Genomic DNA, 19,436 nt, shown 5'->3' with positions numbered 1-19,436 from the left:
GTTCTTTGATTTGTTTGTTTCCACCTGTTTGCACCATGAGCTCATTTCTGTGTCATTTGGTCTTTTCCAGTGGGCATGTATTATGTATGATTCCATGTGTAATCATGTATTTTAATATCAAATTGTGTGATCAAAAGCTGTAATATTGTGTTCAATGCAAATATTTATAAAGACAAAATGCAGAATCATCTTATTTTCAGAAATTTTTTACAAATATTTTGATAGTAGAAAAGATTTTTATATGTAAAGTTGATGGTCTTCTAGTGTCAAATATTTTGTAATTGAGGATTAAGCAAATTATATAGATTGAAAAAGCCAAGTAAATATGGTGTCAAATGTTTTCTGAAATTTTCCCAAATCTGGATTGATAGTAAAAAAAATGGTGTGTATATGTATGTTTTGTGTGCTTGTGTAATTGAGCTTATTTCACACTTCATTTCATTTATGATTAAGTGGGCATGATTGTATATTGTTTATATAAATATGTGTTCATCCTATTTTCTAAAAAATTCTTCCAAATGAGTCATCCTAATTTCTGCAGTTCTCAAGATCACAAAACACCTGCAAGTTAACACAAAATGTTAAATCAAGAGTTTCAATCAAGTACCTAAAATTGATTTTCCTGCAGCGTATTATGTAATGTCTAAATCTGACTAATTACTTAATCTTGCCTTCTTCATTTTTATTCAGATACAGTAGTAGCCCTCTGTTATCATACCACCATCATCATCATCCTTTCCTTCATCATGGAGCCCCGGTAATGGAACGTTCCAACAACAGTCCTGACCTGACACCTGTGGGTCCAACAGACCATCTTGCCAACTTTACTCAGATCAAGATGGAAACAGAAAGAGCTGCTGCAGGAATTGGAAGGGGATCACCAGATTTATCAAACTACTCACCAAATGGCACTATATCCTTTTTATATATAAAAATACAAGTTATTTGAACTTGAGGGTCTTTTGGTTAAGGGAAGCAGATTATTAGGCTACATTTTGACAAATTTTCAAACTTCTGAACTTCTGAGACACCCCCTCTGCGTAACACATGCCGCTATCTTAGTGTGCTGCTAGTATAATACATTGCAAATCCATTCCGCTTTTTAAAAGAAATCAGCGCCCCAAAAAAAAAATGGCTATTTAAGCTTATTTAAGTCTAACCCCTAACTGGGAAACCTGTCTGCTTGCACACACATGCATCCACGCACAAACACACACTTACTTGTATTACATTTACAAAATTGTTTACATATGTGACCAAAAAAGGAAAAGAAACCAAGCAAGCAGGGCGTGTCCTCTTCCAGTTACCACCAGCTACATGACCAATCAAGTCCAGTTTGTTTGCTATTAATACCTCTTACAAAAAAACCAAGGCAAACCAAAGCTAGCTATCCAGGCTGGTGTGATTTCCTGTAACATCTGTGATTTCTTAAGGAAGTCAAGGCAAAATGTGACCAGAGAGGAAACTTGCAAAGGAAGGATATAGGCTGCCAAATCTGCTCATCTCTTCTTGCAGGTGCTTCCTGTTCAAATCTTGGAATCCAGCTCTCTTGATACCAGTTTCTTTTTAATATCAAAGTGGAATCGGTATTCAAAAAGTCCCTTTCTTTTGTTATTTCCTGAAGTTATTTTGAAAAAAGAAAGAAAAAGTGTCAAACCGGATGTTTTATAGGCCTACATACATACATTAAAAATTATTAATGCGCTGTACAAGAAAAACAGAATATGACTTGCAAAATGTTCACATGGTGGTGGCAACTTGAAAAATATGTATTTTCAGCATATTACTTAGAAGTAGGCAGCCATTAAAATAAACATAATTTAAACCACAAATGTTCAGGAATGAGCAAAAGGAAAATCCCATCTAGATGTAAAAATTCCCGTATCAGGCTATCAGTGTCCCTTGATAATCATAAGTGTGAACATGTACATGCAAATATAATAGAGAAATGAGTCAATAGAATCAATAGGCAATTCCATTTGAAATCCACACACCCCTACGGAAGACATGACCTTAATCCCCACACAAGACAAAATGAAGTCCCCATTCAAACCCTCCGGCGGATGACATGATCAGGGCAACTCGTGAAACCCGTGTAGGCATTTTCCAAATGGTTAGTTTTGTGGGGTTCAACCCCCATTTTATGTAACCAACATAGGCCTATTTGAATATTTCACGTTTTAAAATTTCAAAATAATCCCATTCAATTACACGTGAAAAATTTACTGGGGACTGAAGCCCTATTTGAAATTCACACTCCCTCTATGAAAGATTAAGGTCATGTCTTTCACAGGGGGTATATGGATTTCAACTAGAATGGCCCAATTTACATTACAATACAAGATACTATTTTAAACTCTATATGACAACCAAAGTCCATATAAATGGTAGACCATGTTCAAGTATGATTTCATGCTTAAATGATAAAACTATTGATAAAATGCCAAAAATAGCTTAGAAGGATGCAGATTTTTAATCAAAATATGCTACCAGCTGTTGCCCAGACGTTGGTAGGAATCATTGCACATAATGGGGTATAGACCATCAAAGAAAGATTCTGATTGGCTGGTGCTGGAGCTTATAATTATAATGTACATCTTTTGAGCAATCAATTTAAGCAAGTGAAATATGATTAGGTAGGATGTTCATGTTATACCAAAAATATAAGTGTAGTCTGCGGTAAAAGAGAGTTCATCTATATGATCTAGGGGAATCACCAACTGGATGGACTCAGAACATGAAATGCATATGATTTAGTTTTGTTTTCAATATTACAAAATCACACCCTCATGATCGGCATGATCAAATTTCGTCATATTCATCCAAAGGTTATGCAAATTGGTAGTCTCTAGAAATAGGAGGATCAACTTGGAAAATGATCAAAAGCAACTAGAAGCGATGGAGTAATAGGAGTAAGGCTTACTGTATCGTATGGAACTGGCATGAATCACAGTTATACATTACAAATTATCAATCCAATTAATTATGTTATTTACGATTGTTTTCAAAAGAAAAGATGCTGCTAAAATAATCCTGTTTGCCAAAACCTTTATCAATCAAATGAAAATTTTATTTTCTAATAGGAAAATGAAATATATCATAAATTTGGTTCCATGTCAATTGAGATGTATCTTTATGACAAAGGAAAATATTATGTCTTTAAAAGGCTAGATATTTTATGATCTACTGGTCACAGTGTATAACAGCATCTAGACATATTGTGCACTATTAGACTTTGGTGTATCACAAATGGCCATGTGCAAGTCTATGTCGTGTTTCTTTTACTAATTGGTTGGATTTGATTTTGGATCAGTTTTAGTGGATGGTTACAATTTAAACAAATAGAATTAATAGAAAAGAAAAACTATAGTAATGCTATAAATGTCAATTAGTTGGTATTCAAATAATAAATGATAAATGAATGGGTGAGTGTGCAATCAATGTAAAAAATGTGTGAGTGAGCAACTAAGGCAAGAACAAACAAATGAAAAATTAGATCAAGTGAATCAAAAATAAAGAGAATGAGTGAGTAAATGAATGAGTGAGTGAATGAGTATAAGGGGGTGAACGAATAAGTGAGTGAGTGAATTAGCAGGAAATTAATAACTGTACAATTATACATTTCTCGTTTATTAACATAATGATTAAGTTCACTTAAACATGATTTGACCTTAACTTCTCTGCACTCCCTGTTATCTACTCTCACCCCAACTCACTTACGCAAAGCCAAGCTGATGTTCTTCTACTCCCGATACCCAAGCTCAGCCATTCTGCGTCAGCATTTTCCTGATGTCCAATTCAACCGACACAACACCTCACAGATCATCAAGTGGTTCAGCAACTTTAGGGAATTCTACTACATCCAGATGGAGAAGTTTGCTCGTCAGGCGGTCAGCGACGGAGTGGAGGATTCCGAAGGGTTGATGGTCACCAGAGATTCAGAGCTCTTCAGGGTGCTGAGTTTACACTACAATAAGAGCAATGATTTCCATGTAAGTAAAATTTTAAGGTTTTCTCACTTAAAAATTATGAATGTTGATTTTGCCCCCCTGAAATTCACTCCCCCATGCTCCTCCCCCCCACCGAAAAAAATATTCCTGGTGCTGCCATAACTTTTGCTACATTACTGAATAGTAACATGTTAGGCATTTACAGGGATTGATTGATAATAGAAGAGGACTTATAGCATTGTTTTGTGACACGTTTGTGTAACATGTGAAACTGGAATCTGTTAGTGACATAGACTTGAAGTGTCTGTCAAAGTTAAGTTATTCATGGTGACAAAACTGTTCTCATGGGCAGTCAGGGGAAAAACACTCCTTTTTAGCGATTTAATTATTTGTAGCCAGCTTTCCCTTTTCTGACAGAAACACTTAGGCTGCTCCATGAAAATACCCTTTTTTTTTCAATTTCGAACACGTGGTTTGAAAAAACACCCCTTTTTTGTGTGTTTCGCCAATCGCGGCTCTTCATCTCACAACACCTCTTATTTCGCGAAATTTTCGAGGAGCATGAATACCTGCACGTTGTTATGGTGACAAAACTGTTTCATGGGGTCAGGGGTGTAGCCAGCTTTCTTGGTCAGGGGCAGAATAAAAAAAAATTTGGTGAGATATATACTTAAAGCGTTGTTTTTTTTAAAGAGAGGCTGTACATGTAAAGTATTTGAGCTTCCAAAATGTACTTTATTGGAACAATGTGCATGTATACATAGCATGCACAAATTTGGTATTTTACACTATTTTGGCCCATGCTTGGGGCGAATTTTGGTGGGAAACGGGCTCCTTGCCCCTTTTCTTTTCCTTTGCCTTCCAGATTTTCTCTTATTTTTTTTTTGTCAGAGGGCACTTTTCTGTTTCATCCCTTCCCTTCCCTACACTACTGTGTGGGGTCCTAAAACTTTTATCTTTAGAATTATAGCCCCTGATAGCATGCAATGTTTTTGATTGTATGGGTTGATTCTGGGTGTGTGAGATATTGTCAATTATTTGTAACTGTATAGTCTTAGAAGTGATATCAAAACCAAACCATTCTTGTCTTACTTGACACTTATGGCTATGCTAAATTTTTCATTTTGTCAATATATTTTTCAATACGTACCTTGCCATTTTGTGATCTGAAAAACTTTTCCCTTTTCTTGCACATGCCTTGAGCTAACCCAAGCAGAAAGTCAAGTTAAAGAAAGTACCTGTTTTCTTTTTTGTTGCCTTTAAATTAACTTGAAAGGGTTGGTATATTCTCCACACACCAATGATTCCTTGTCAGACTAGCTTGGCCCCAGAGAAGATATCTTACTCTTCCCAGAATCCTTTGCAACATGATGCATCTCCTCATTACATCAAATGACACTCCTATTACTTTGTACCCAGTTGCCTTTGTTTCATATTCAGAATAGACTGGCTAAACATGGGTCGATAGTAAAAAAAATAAACATATTTTGCAAGATCTGGATGTGTTCTGTTATTTGAGGTACTTTTTGCCACTATCTACCCCAGGGAGGGCTCAAGTTTGACTTTGGTAGGGGTGTACCTCAGCTGAGAATTTGATGGAACTGATACCAAATTTCAAGATACTCCAAATAGCCCATATTACTTTTTTTACAAATTGTTCCAAATTTTGTTTTCAGTATTTTGTAGATTGAGGCAAAACATGGGCTATTTTTGAGAAAATTGAGTTCATATACCAAAATTATTAGAAAAAGGGTGATTGATATACCAAAAGGCCAAAAATGCTAATGCATATGTGCAGCGTTCATTTGTACTTTTTGTCACTATCACCCATGTTGCATTAGATAGCAATTTATCAGTACAGATAATTGAAATGGAAGAAATGTATTGTGGGAAGTGCAAGATATCTTCTCTGGCTAGGCCCTACTTTCTACAACTTCAATGGCACTGTCTGCAACCATCCATATCAGGGAAGAATCAAAATAAGAATCTCACGATGAATTGGCTTTTACTTAACGACATGGCAGCACTATTTATTAGGGGAACCGGAGTTCAAGAGGTTACACAATCAATAGAGAAGAAATATGAGAGAAAAGAAAAGCATTTTGAACAAACAAGTTCCTTTTCGGTCTTGGAAATAACTCTGCCCAGTCACTTTCTTTATTAAAGTTATTAAGTATGTCTGAATTAGAATGCCTGTCTTAGCATAAGTGCTGGTCTTACTACATGGGGCAGTAGAGGCATTAATTATCATTAATGCCAATTGGATAAATATTGTAAATAATTATATAATATAATAGACATGCAGTGATAAATGGTTCCTAGACTTGGCATGAACTTTACATGACCGAATAAGCAATATAAACTTAGATCTTAAGGGTTGGATCCATTACGCATTGTATAGTGGTTCAAACTAGCTCCATAATTGACAACAAAAACTTAAAACACATTTCATTTTAAACAAAGAAAAACTTTAGGAAATTGATATCAAATTGGTATCCTCACATATATACAAACTCAAAGTTGAGCAAATTGCTTTTTAAGATAGAAATAATGTCCAGTCAAAATCTATAATAAATATCAATAATTTCTTGTCACTTGGCACAACAACAAAAAAAAGCCTTTTCAGCCAAATTTAGTGACAAAGCTTGTCGTAATGGGTTTTTATTGTATTGGCGCCTACTCTAATAAACAACACCTTGAAGGTTATATATAATATAGATAGATATTTGTGGTGTTAGCAAAGTAGACAAAAGTGGTTAGCAACATCTGCTAAGAAGTATGCATTATTTTATTTCTTATATTTGGTGATTTGCTTAAGGCATAAACGTGTATTGCTTTTCTTCTTATCCGTATCATTTTATGTGATTCATGCGTGAAGCAAATATCAGCTATTTATGTCATAATGATATATGGGGTATTTTAAGATTAAAGTGAATGTGTAGTCCATTTTAATCTCAATTGTCTTTGGATTTCAAGATGAGTTGTAAAATCACATGACTTAATGTTTCTACCACAATAAGGCTGCAGCAAATGGGCTATTCCACATGAAAGTGAACATTTGGCTGAAAATGCAAAATCATTTTAAACTACAAGTGCTACCATATCAAATTTGGTTTCAGGTAACATAGATTAAATGCCATCTTACTATTAAATTTACTCTGGTGTTTCTTTAACCCTTACAAAAAAAACCACAGAATACCACGATGAAAAATTCTGCGCATGCATGCATCCCAGGGTCTTGTGAATCACCCTAAGTGTCAAATGAGCAATTGCGGGCGGGCAGCAATATCTCCATCCTTGATCGTGTGGTTGGCATCAGGGGGTCAAAGGTTCGAATCCTGGGGTGCCAAGTCAAAATTCTTCTTCTTCTTGAAAAATTCGGATCTTCTCATAGCAAAAACCTGGGTCAAGGGTTAAATACCCAATTTTTTTGTGATGGGAGGAATATCCCATATTTGGATTTCGTAAATACACACTCTCATTAAGATTTTTTTTATTATTTAAAATTTTCAGTAAAAGTTTAATTATTCATATCTATGATGTTCTTCATGAATTTTCTCAAGATGATATAAGTTATATTTAGAGTGTTTTCTACCTTATCATATTTAACTGTTTTTAGACTAAATGAACTTCAGTTGTGACAAAAATTGCTCACCTTTTGTATAAAGTTCATGACAGTCATCTCAGCAATTAATTATTCATTAATTAGGAACAGCAATCAAACCAAATAAGTGTCAAATATTATGTTGGCTACCAGATCAAAAAAAAAAGGAACCTATCATTCCTCTCGAGTCATATTATTAAAGATGTGTTATTATGTAAAACCACAACATCAAAAGATGTTTGTTTGTTTGTTTGTTTTATTTCTTCTTTAACCTGGGACACTCAATCAGTTGAAAACACAATTAATCATCTGTTCTTCCTTGAGGCCCATGTCATTTTAAGGTTACGCCTATTAATAAAACAAAGGGTTATATAAATCATAAACCTCTTTATTAGTTTGTAGATATCTGGTAAGTTTTAATATCTATAAAATAAATAGCATTTTTGTCTTCAAAATGAAAGTGGAAAATTCATGACTTAACAGGATGACATCGTATATTTACAGGACAATTATTTCCTTTCTTGTTCTGTTGGGCTATTCCAGTTGAAACCCATATACCCCCTGTGGAAGACATGCCCTTAATTTCCCACACAGGAAGTATGAATTTCAAATGGGGTTACCTGAAATATGGGCGAGTCCAAATCTACACTACACTGTGTGGGAGATTAAGGTCTTGTCTTCCATAGGGGTGGTGTATGGATTTCAACTGGAATAGCCCATTTTTCCGGAGAACCCCGCTTTTTTATGACCTAACCATGGACTTTACAACATTAACTGTAATTAAACTCAGGAAAGGGTTGTGCCTGCAAAATAATATTGCTCTTTAATATCAGAAAATACTAGATTTCAGTAATTTTACAATCACAAGTATGATTATACAAGATTATACACATTATTTTTAGAGTATTTAGTGATATTTTTGTAACAATCAACATCTTTGATGTGTATGTAAACAAAATTGAAAGAAATTAAGTTTGTCTTACTAGCAAAAACTTGGAAATGTTCATATACACCCAAAGAAATATGCTAAAATGCTAATTTTAAAAGCTACTTGTATACATATTTTGTCTTTTGTTTGCCTTAACTTAAAGACAATTAATCTCAACAAGATATACACACTGAGAATAGTAGCTACTTACATACTACTACTTAAATACTTGTTTGTAAATAACACCAGCTGAAATCCTTTCCCCCCTCCAGGGATGCTGCCCTTTCAATGCGTAATTGCTTTCTGAACACAAAATAACTCCCAAGAAAGTCTTATTTTCTAAATCATTTTCTACATACGCTTTGACATTAATCCCAAGTATATTAAAGAAGAAAAGCTTTTTTACTTGAAGCTATCTTGTATTAAACTGATTGCCCCAAAGAAATTTTGTCGCAAGGTAGCGCTTTTTGGTTTGAATGCATGCATGCAGTCATTACTTGATTAAATATAAATCAACTAAATTAAGATATTGTACTTTTCCTTTTACTTAAAGTGACTGGCATGCCTGTAATGGCATTTCTTGCTTCCCTGATTTATGTAAGGGCCCCTTAGCAATAAGAGGAGAGTCATCCTCGATTATTAAGAGCTTAATGATTTGTATAAAAATACGAGAAGAAAGGCTTGTCTTGCGCTACCAGTGCCAAACCCTCGGGCCCTGGGTGGAGTAAGCAGTAGTATTTAATTTTGACATTGACATTGGCAGGGTTTTAATCATTTAGTGCTGAATGACAGACACTAAATATATACATGGGCAGATAGAGAAAATACAACTTTGAATGCCGATATGATCCTAATGAATTTAAAAGTGACAACATCCTAAGAACTGTCTTTAGTTTTTGAGGACATTTATTACTTATATATTATATAGATGTAAGATTGGAGCTCTGGCCTGGAATCAATTGATTATTTCATTTGAGGTTATATAAAGGAGAAATGTTTTTTTAAACTTCTGATGTAGAAGGTGGACTGTTCTACATGTTCAAAGAGCATCTCAAAAATACATAGTTATGTATTAAGTGTCAAAAGGATAGGCCCCCATACTGGGTAGTATTTTATACTCCATTTGCTATTTAATATTAAAAAAATCATAGCGTTGCCCATTTCAAACAAATTTGTTTTCGAGAAAGTGCCAAATTTTTTTAGCCTTGCCCATGTATATGTAGGCCTATATAGTTGCATACTCCTTGCTTGGCTTAATCGATCCTTCAACACTGTGTAGCTTTGTCTATAGATAGACCGTCATTTCAAATCAGAGATCACATTTACATGCACTATTATTTAAAACATTCAACAGGTGGGACTCTTACAAGTATTATAGTCATTTTCATATAATTTGCCTTGCCCTTACCATAATTATGAGTATGGGAAAAAGGCCAGGCGGGGAGGGGGCAAAATAAATTTGGGAAAATATGAACAAAATTCCCGGTTGCATCATTTTGACCCCATATTATCGGTGGGTATTTATACATGGACCGTTTTTTAGAGAGAATTTACAAAATGGCTGTATTTTGACATTATGTGCACATACTGCGCAAAAAATGTTGTATTTGACATTATTTTGGGCCATGATCTGGGTGAAAGGACTCTATTGGGACAATTTTTGTATTTTACACTATTTTGGCCCATGATCGGGAAGTTTTGGTGGAAAATAGGCTCATTAGCCCTTTACTTTTCCTTTTCCCTCCCGATTTTCTCTTTAATTTTTTGTCAGAGGTGCGCATCCCCCCCCCCTCGTGTAGATCATTTTAAGAAATTTTGGAAAAAAATCCTGTACAAATGAATGCCGACCCAAAATGGAGCAAAATAGTTATAGATTTTAGTGATTTTTTTAAAAAGGCCACACCAACTGACCCTACTTGAATGGTCCATCCGCCTGTAGAACAGTGGTTTTTTTGTGTCAGAAAATCATCTGTGGATGGAGAAGTAAATGTTGTAACAGTTGAAAAATACAGGATTTAGTCAACACAAAAAATACAGGACTTATCTTCTGCATAATGATCTGGCATATCATGTACACGTACACACAAGATATAAAATTAAGTTCTAACACATCAAGCGTGTATGTACCCAGTTACATGAATTTGCTAAGAGTTCCATACAAATCATTCAATTTATTGAAAGAAACCATGATTGGCACCATATGCTGTTAATTCAAACTATTCACACTATATCTGATTGCGTGACCATTATGAATCGTATCGCTCACTGTACTATTGCTTCACATCCATCCCAAAATACTGCGACAGTGACACTGTTATAAAATCATCATACTTATAAATCCTGTACTTAAGTAACCTTTAGATCCTAGATCAAAACCATTGCCTTGGCCTTGAGGAAGTATAACCCACTCTGGTGTAATGTCAGCCTTGAAGATATTGTGACACATTGCTTAAAATATTGACAATATACTTGATTCTCCTCCTGCTGTACTTCCCTTGTTGATTAGCGCATTCAAAGTCATTAACACAGGGTTCATATGAACTTTTGTCTGATCAAGGTGATAATAGTTAGTCTAATCGTAGGGATACCGCACATGTTTGTTACAGATTTCTAAGACATATGTGTGTATAAAGATTGATGATTGAAGTATGTAAAATCTTGGATTGATTCTAAGCCAGTTGAGCTCAGAAGAAGCATTCTTTGAAAGACTTATATCATATAGTACGTCATTCCAGGAGACACCCCTTCAAGTAATCTCAGGGGAATATGGGGTTGATACCAATTGAACTTCCTTAAAGATAATGATATATCCATGCATCTTATTTCATTTTAATGTTTCTACAGGTGCCTGATGGGTTTCTGCAAGTTTCCACCACTACTCTCAGAGAATTCTACGAAGCCGTGAAAATGGGAAAAGATGTGGAACCATCATGGAAGAAGACAATTTACAAGGTGATAGGCAAATTAGATGAGATGCTGCCAGAGTTCTTCAAATCACCAAATTGTCTAGATGATCTGGACCAGTAGGCTGGTAATTGAGAGCATATTAAAGCGAACAAAGTAGCTCATTTTTAATAGTAGTACAATATCTGAGGGCTCATAATATTTTATGATTGGCCCATTTTGTAACTATATTTAATTCATCTGATGGTTTAATTTGGTGCTGGAAAGAGTGTGTTTGTTGTTTCACCTAGGCTAGACTTAAAATGTATTAAAATATTACAAAGTAAATTGATTCCATTATTTTCACATGTATAATATATAATTTTTTGTTCACTCTGAAATATACAGTAGATCACTTTATCCAGGTGTACAACTACTTTGCATTCCATTTTGTACTGTTTTTAAAGAACAGTGCGTAACTATATATATATATATACATATATATAGACTCCTTATAATATAGTGACCTTAATAGCAGTGTACAGTTGATTGTATCATGGCCAAGTAGATCTTGTTTTTTAACAACCAGACAGAAAAATAAACATCATTGTATCGTACAATTATTTCTTATATTTTTCAGTAAGAAAGGGTGCATTAGACCAGAATGTAGCGTAACAATGCAATGTGGCCAGACAAGTCGGCCAAAACGGTAGCTACCTGGTTTCCATCAGCTACGTAGATCTCATGACAAACCAAGCAAATCATTGTATTTTGTATCTGATGTTGACGGATTATACTGAAATAGTCGGCATTTACCCGTGGAAATTTATACATACCAAAACTTTTTTTTTTCTTTTTCTTATTATCTGGTTCAGAGGGGAAAATCGCCTCGGGTCAAAACGACAAGAAAAATGCAAACAAAGGAAGGAGTTGGCATAGGTATGCACTCAGCTTGACTTATTGGCATTAACTTAACTTGTACCTTTGCATACCAAGGTTTTCTTTTGTTCCTAATAGAATCCTGGGGGCTTGACAATTGTTAAGCTAGAATGAAGAAGCACAATAAACGGCCAGCCTCCCCCGACTTGGACTTGAACTTGGTAACAAGTCTTGCCACAAACAAATTGACAGTGCTCAACCAATATGCCAGTCATGTGGAAAGCCAAGAAATAAGAAAATGGACAATAATTTTGCCTTCATTTAATATTTTCGATTTTTTGTTTGATTTGGTTGTGCTTATATTGTTTTCAGCATGTTTGGTTATCTTAAATTGGAGAGTATATACAATTCTATTTCAATGAAATAAACCATAGCTTGATTAAGATATTTTTAAAGTATAAAAAGTCGAGATGTGACAATGAAATATTAAACATTACGAAAATATAACATTTAATACTATACATTGAATCCACTAAAAGAAATAAACTAAACCTAAAGGCTATATTCAAGCAGATGCACTTCAGGCACCCTTTAAAAACCGGGAGAGAATTTATGGCCTTCCATTGATACTTTGTCAACTAATTCTTGATGACAAAAACAAAATTGGTCATAAGATCTGTTAATTCGTACTGGTGGTGTTTTGTTTAATAAAAATGCGGCACGGCCATTGAAACTTTACATCATTATCAGTGTTTCAATTTGAAGACATCAGTCATGGCATTTCAATTGTGCTGCAGCAATAAGCACAATTGAAATTGACAAGGCTGAATTAGAAAGCAGGAACCAAGACAAAAAAGATCATATAATAATCAGCTCATCCGCAATTCCTCATTTTACACAGCAGAAGCAGGAAGTGAGATTTTTACTCGGATCTTTGCTTCTCTCAAGTGTATGAGAATGAAGTAAACAAAGGCAATTTAGTACCATCACTTGTGATTAATCAACTCATAAGCAGAGATATTGTTACCAAGTTATGATGCCCGATCATTCAAAAAACAATATATGCACCACTCTTTAGTTTCAATTCTTGCTTTCCATATGGATAATTGATGTTATTAATAGTTTACAAGAAGTCAATGCTATTGTCACAGTTCGCACAACTTCGTAATTATTATATTTCTTGCCTATCACAAAGAGAGCTTCTGGTATATACCGGGGTATATACAAGTTAAACTGCCTAATTTGAAATCCCCTTGTTTGAGTTAACAACTCGCTTCTTTTTTTTTTCAAACGCTGCGCCGGACGGCATCAGATATAATATACAATATGTCTGATAGAATAATACATTGCTACCGGTTTGTGAAATCAAGTCGTAATGAAGTTTAAGACTTTTTGTTGAATGATTGATTTGATCCACTAATAAGAATGGTCATGCAATAATAAAATACTTAATATATGCAGGTGGTCTTTTATCTTCATTTTTTGTGTAGTGTGGGCAGATGATGATAACATCGCCTTCTAAATTCTCTTGATGTTGCATGTTTTGATTTCAATAATAATAATAATAATATATTAGAAAAATAAGTAAGTTGACATTTAGATCATTTTGAGGTTCAGGTTTTCGGTATATTGTTGCAACTGAACACATGTCAAACATATATTTCCATTCAATTTGGAAGATATTAAATCTGTTAAGTTTATTCTACATGTACGTACTTGCCACCCAGCATATATTTTCTGTAATAACACTATGTAAAGGCTGACAAGGCAATTGGGCTGATAGACTGGTTCAGTATGAAGAAATGGCCACCACCATATACTATTAACTTAATGCATCAAAATATCCAATGGGCCTTTATGTTGGACAATCTTTGCCTTATAGATACATTGTATATTCTAAATTTTTACACATTAAGCAAATGAATGTCGGGGACCAGGATGATAGCTGTATTGTGCCTTCTGTCTTTTTTTAGAATATGTAGTTTAACCATAAGATGAGATTTGAAAATAAATAGGATTTTCAGAAGTAGGAAAGAATAGTCATTTTTAACTTCCTGCTGGTAGCATATTTTGCCTTATATTTATTGCATTTTGTTGCTCAGTCCTTTATAGAGTGATAATTGTGAAAGCATTTATGTTTGACAAAGATCTGAAATGACATTCATTTACAAATCACTTCTCAGGCTATATGTGTGATTTCTGTAAATGATTTTTTTTGTATATAATGAGGAACAAAAATAATATAAACCAGTATGAAACTCTTTTTTTGTGTGTTTGAACAACTCATTGTGCACAATTGTATAAATTACCTTACATATAATTATCTAACTTAACACCAAATTTATAGTATTTAATAATGTTTGTGGTTGGATAGTTCCAGTACTTGCTCACGAAGCATTAAGTTTCCTTTTTAAGTTCAATAACTTGTTATATAAAATCGTCCAATTCTTGTTAGGTAACATATAAAAGATCAAACATTTTCTGGGTATGGTTAGCAATACCACGGTTCTGTTCTGCACTGGGAACAACTACCTCAAATAAAAAAAGAACAAGTTCAAGTTAGGTTCTTAGTTACATGTTAAATCAGCTTTTCTAAGGATGTGGCACTACTGCACTAGGCTTTTTGGGAGATCGCTATTCAGCAGTTGTTTTTTAATTACAAACACTTAGATATTTACCGGAGATATTGCTCAATTAAGAGAGGTAAAACACTTTGAACTGTGTGATTTTAAATGGCATGAAAAACAGCTGGTTGGTGATGTGCAAAAAGTACAGAATTCACGGTATATTTCCTTTGCTAGAACTCTCGGAGAAGTCAAATAGAGTCTTTCTTGGAAATAAAAAAAGTAATAATATAATAAGTACGGTAGATAAGAAACAATTTGTTAAGAAAATTTGTATACGGGAGAATGCAACTCATTTTGTATTTGGTACAATAGAATAACCAAGTACAGACCTATTAATTTATTTTAATGTATATTATAATATTATTATTACTGCTTTGTTTTCATTTGTTTGCTATGTATAAAATTTGCATGTGAAATTTTTGTGTGCTCTGTAGTTTGTGGTATACTTTTAGGTATGTACGGTGTGCATTTTACTACCTCCCTTTGAGTAGTAAGGGAGTATCAAAAGATTTATTGCTCAATTATTATTATTATTATAAGTATTGACTTATGTAAACATTGTAAATATACAAATTATGGTTTAGATGTTAGTTGAAACAATGTTGGATTTATTATGTAAATTTATGCATCTTTTCCTCCAAAGATCTTCCAAACTAATAAAATGCAGCTGCCCATAATAATATCAGGCAGCAGGTAGTTATAATATTAAACATGTATCATGTAACATAAGTACAAGTGAATGTTTTGGTATATATGTGACTCACCAACTCTTTCTTCATAAATGTGTATAATTACATGATTGTAGTGATTAGTGAAAGCACAAATCTGGTATTATCTACAGAAGTTAAACCCTACCAAGTTTTTTTAATACTATATCAAATGCACTGGGATCTAAATGATATTTTATGACCAAGAATGTACAATCACATGCATTTCTATTTGTAAAACAGGTATTAATAAAATATTCGGTAACATTCACCAAAAATGTAATAATGGAGTTGGAATCATGTTTCTCACAAGTAACGCAGAGTGGTCTATCATTTTCATTAGAAAAGAGGGAACAAAAACAGCAATATTTATACCCAAGTTCATGAAAGTAAATTTGACAATGGGCTGATATTGATGAAGTTTTAAACTTGTTAGAGAAAAACAAAATGGTAAAGTTGATGTATTTAATACATTATTGTATCATCAAATTTCCAAATATAATATTTTTACCATTATATAGACTGTTTCATGTAAATATGTGATGTAAAATTGTTACTAACAAATGACTTTTAGACAGATATGGTGAAAAATCACTCAAGTTTTTATAATAAAGCAATGAATTTTTTTAAAGTGAAAATAAAAGTTTTTGCAAGTAAAGTATATTTCTTCTACCTATTTGGAGTATCACATATTTCAATTTTGAATAAAACACACAAAATCATATTTATCCAACATAAAATATTCAGGGTGTCCCAAAGAGTTACTCTACCATTTTGAATGATAATAACAAATGAACTATCGTAGTAACATCCAAATGAAACCCAGTACATATTAGATAGGTGCCTGATGATTGACCTCTAAATCTTGTAATAAGGTGGCTTCCCTGACTAAATTTCTGCAGAAAATCAAAATTTTTGTTCACATAAATAGCATTGTATGACATGCATCAATACAAAATGGTCATTGCTTAACAATAAACTTGAATGGAATGCAAGGAATGTTTTCCAGGTATTGGGAGGAAGTAATGAACATGTGGCATTGAGTGATTTGTCGCAGAATTCATACATGCTTTTGTGCGTAACATGTCAAAATATTTCATAGTAGCTTACTCATATCTGTAAGCGCATATGTCACTGCACTTGATATCAAATATTGCATGAATTTTCTTTATTCAAAGATATTTTTTCTGCTACTGAGATGTACTGAGGTTTAAAAATTACCAGCATTCAAAATAGTACCGCAACTTTTGGGACACCCAGTACAATGTAACAGGACACCATTCGCAAAAACAAATGTTTCATCTAAAAATTTGCATGAACAAAATGAATCAAAGGGGAGAATACATACTGCACCATGTTTCTATGTCACCCATGGAGAACAAGCAAAATAATTTACCTCAGGAGTAGTTTTATATCAGCCCTAACTCTTACTTTTGTATGATGCATCCTGTAATATGTCACACAAGCTTTTGTCTACACATATGCTTTCTAAAATGCTTCAATCTGTCTTAAAATGTTACTGGTACTTTAGTTTTAATTCCCATGCATTACAATCCAATATGGTGAATTGAATTGTCAGAAATGTGATAGGGTTATGCAATTCATATTCTCCCTGTGAATTCCTTGGTTCATTTTAGCTTTAAGCAGAGGAGAGAGAGAGCACTATTGGGATATTCTAGTTGAAATCCATGCACCCCTATGGAAGATGTATCCTTAATCTCCCACATAGGGGATGTAGATTTCAAATGGAATCACTCATTTAGATAACCCCATTTGAAACTCGTACTCCCTGTGTGGAAGATTAAGGTAATGTTTTCCATAGGGGTTAGCCTGGAATAGCCCAATTTAGATCTGCACTACATTGTTTTCCTCCATCGAAACAAGTGTAGCATTCCTTTCTCTTCTGTTATCAAACCAAAAGATCTTTTAAAAAAATACTTATTGGTTATTTATTTCCCCCACATGTAGTATCTATTAGGTATTCTTATCTAATGAATACAAATTATGAGATTTAAGGTCAATGAGGGCAGTTGATCATATCTGTATCATTAGTGGTTATGTACAGATTAGGTTCCAGGAAAAGTCAACATTCTATTACGAAAGCAAATAAGTCTACAAAACAGATACATATTTCGTAATAAAAGTGGATTTATGTTGTTACTTCTAGTATACACTTTGTAAACTGTCAGTGTTTACTTTGATAATTAAGAGAAATTAAACAAAACAAAATGGGAAAAACAAGATAATCATCAATTATCATATCTACCACACCAGTGTATCAAATCAAATCCTGTTCATCAAGTAATCAAACTATTTCTTTACGTCATCAAAGATGTATCCATCCCGGTACCCATTTATCAGAATCATGACTTATACAATTTGGAAGCCCACTAACCCTACTACTACTACATCTGTATCCCATGACAAAAACAATTACCTAAAAACAGTTATGATTTCATTGTTATCTACTATAAGTCTTTCAAATGTTTTTTTATTTTCTAGCACAAAACCATCTGAAATCTATTATCTTGCCTATTTTTCATTCAGTTTAGTCCTGTAATCTTTGTATACAATAAAAGAGTGTGTAATATGATGTAATTTCAAGAAGTAATTTTAGACTGTCACATTTTACATAATTATTATCACTTCCCTTTCTTAAGAAATGATGACACGCAGCAGCGAAGCAGTGATTTCCATCACAAAAATCAGTGAATCATCAAGTTGACGAATTAAGACAAAAATTACTTCTGACATCTATGAACACGAATTGGGCCAACTTTTTCTGTTAACACATTATCACAATGTCTTTGGCCTATATTGTATTATTGATTTTATTATTGTTTTGTAGTCAAAAAAGCATAGTTGAACATCTTTTGAGATAAGTAAATCTTGATTGTGTTAGAAAATCTACTGCATTAAGAGGCGGCACCAGCATTTTTTTCGGGGGAGGGGAGGGAGTGAATTTTTGTTTGGGGGGAATCAACCGCCACTGCTTGCATTTACCATTGTTAATTATTTTGTGTCTACTCTTTGTTAGCTTGACTGCAAACATATCTTTTTCATTGTGTTTACTTTACAATAAAAACATTTAAGTTACTGATTTTATTATTTATAAAAATAATGTAGTAGCCTCTTGTTGCCTTTTAAAGCAAAAAAATGTGTATTGCTATTATTAAGTTAATACAGCTGGCAGGTAAAAACACTATAGTGTGCCTTTAAAGTGTGACATTTAGTTTAGTGTAGTGCCTTCTGCATTTATGGCACAGTTTGTTTATTTGTTCATCATTCATGTAAATTTATCCTAATTATGACAATTTTCGCTTGCCATCACAATTGTGCATTATTTGATTTCTCATTGCTTAACGTGTCGCTTTTTTCATGTATATATTAAGGTCAGCAACATTTTGCTTCATCCATTTTCCAAGTTTAATATAATATTCGAGTCCACTGCCCTTCACAGGCAGTCTAATATGTATGTTTTATGTACAAAAGGAATTTCATTTAAAAAGGGAAAATATAACAAATATGTACATTCCTTTTATTCTAAGTTTGGGTAAATTATGTCTTAATTAGATTTTAACTTTTGTTCTAAGAAAAGCACAACTCACATTAATTTTGATGAATATTAAGGTGTTCTGGTTTGACAAATCACTGAAGGGCTATTCCATTTAAAATCCACACTACCCCTGCGGAAGATTTTGGAAATATGTTCGCCGGGTATGTTCCACAGAGGGTGTATAAATTTAAAAGGAATTAGCACTTTAGCCAACTCTATTGAAACACACCCTCCCTCTGTGGAAGATTCAGGTTGGATCTTTCTCAGAGGGTGTATGGAATTCAAATGGAACTGCCTAATAT

The 19,436-nt window shown here is 33.6% G+C and overlaps 1 protein-coding gene across 1 annotated transcript in view; it reads left to right on the top strand.

Moving 5' to 3' along the window:
* The window catches only part of LOC140151678 (uncharacterized), a 98,209-nt gene extending 78,773 nt beyond the window's left edge, over window positions 1-19,436 (top strand). The window contains exons 6-9 of the mRNA XM_072174013.1: window positions 691-940; window positions 1,266-1,411; window positions 3,650-3,992; window positions 11,327-19,436. Coding sequence (XP_072030114.1) covers window positions 691-940; window positions 1,266-1,411; window positions 3,650-3,992; window positions 11,327-11,509 — 922 coding nt within the window. The 3' untranslated portion in view covers window positions 11,510-19,436. The remainder of the gene's footprint in view (window positions 1-690; window positions 941-1,265; window positions 1,412-3,649; window positions 3,993-11,326) is intronic.

Source organism: Amphiura filiformis, chromosome 5 (genome assembly GCF_039555335.1).
Source record: "Amphiura filiformis chromosome 5, Afil_fr2py, whole genome shotgun sequence".
Classification (NCBI taxonomy): domain Eukaryota; kingdom Metazoa; phylum Echinodermata; class Ophiuroidea; order Amphilepidida; family Amphiuridae; genus Amphiura; species Amphiura filiformis.
This window is presented reverse-complemented; position numbering and strand designations above follow the sequence as displayed.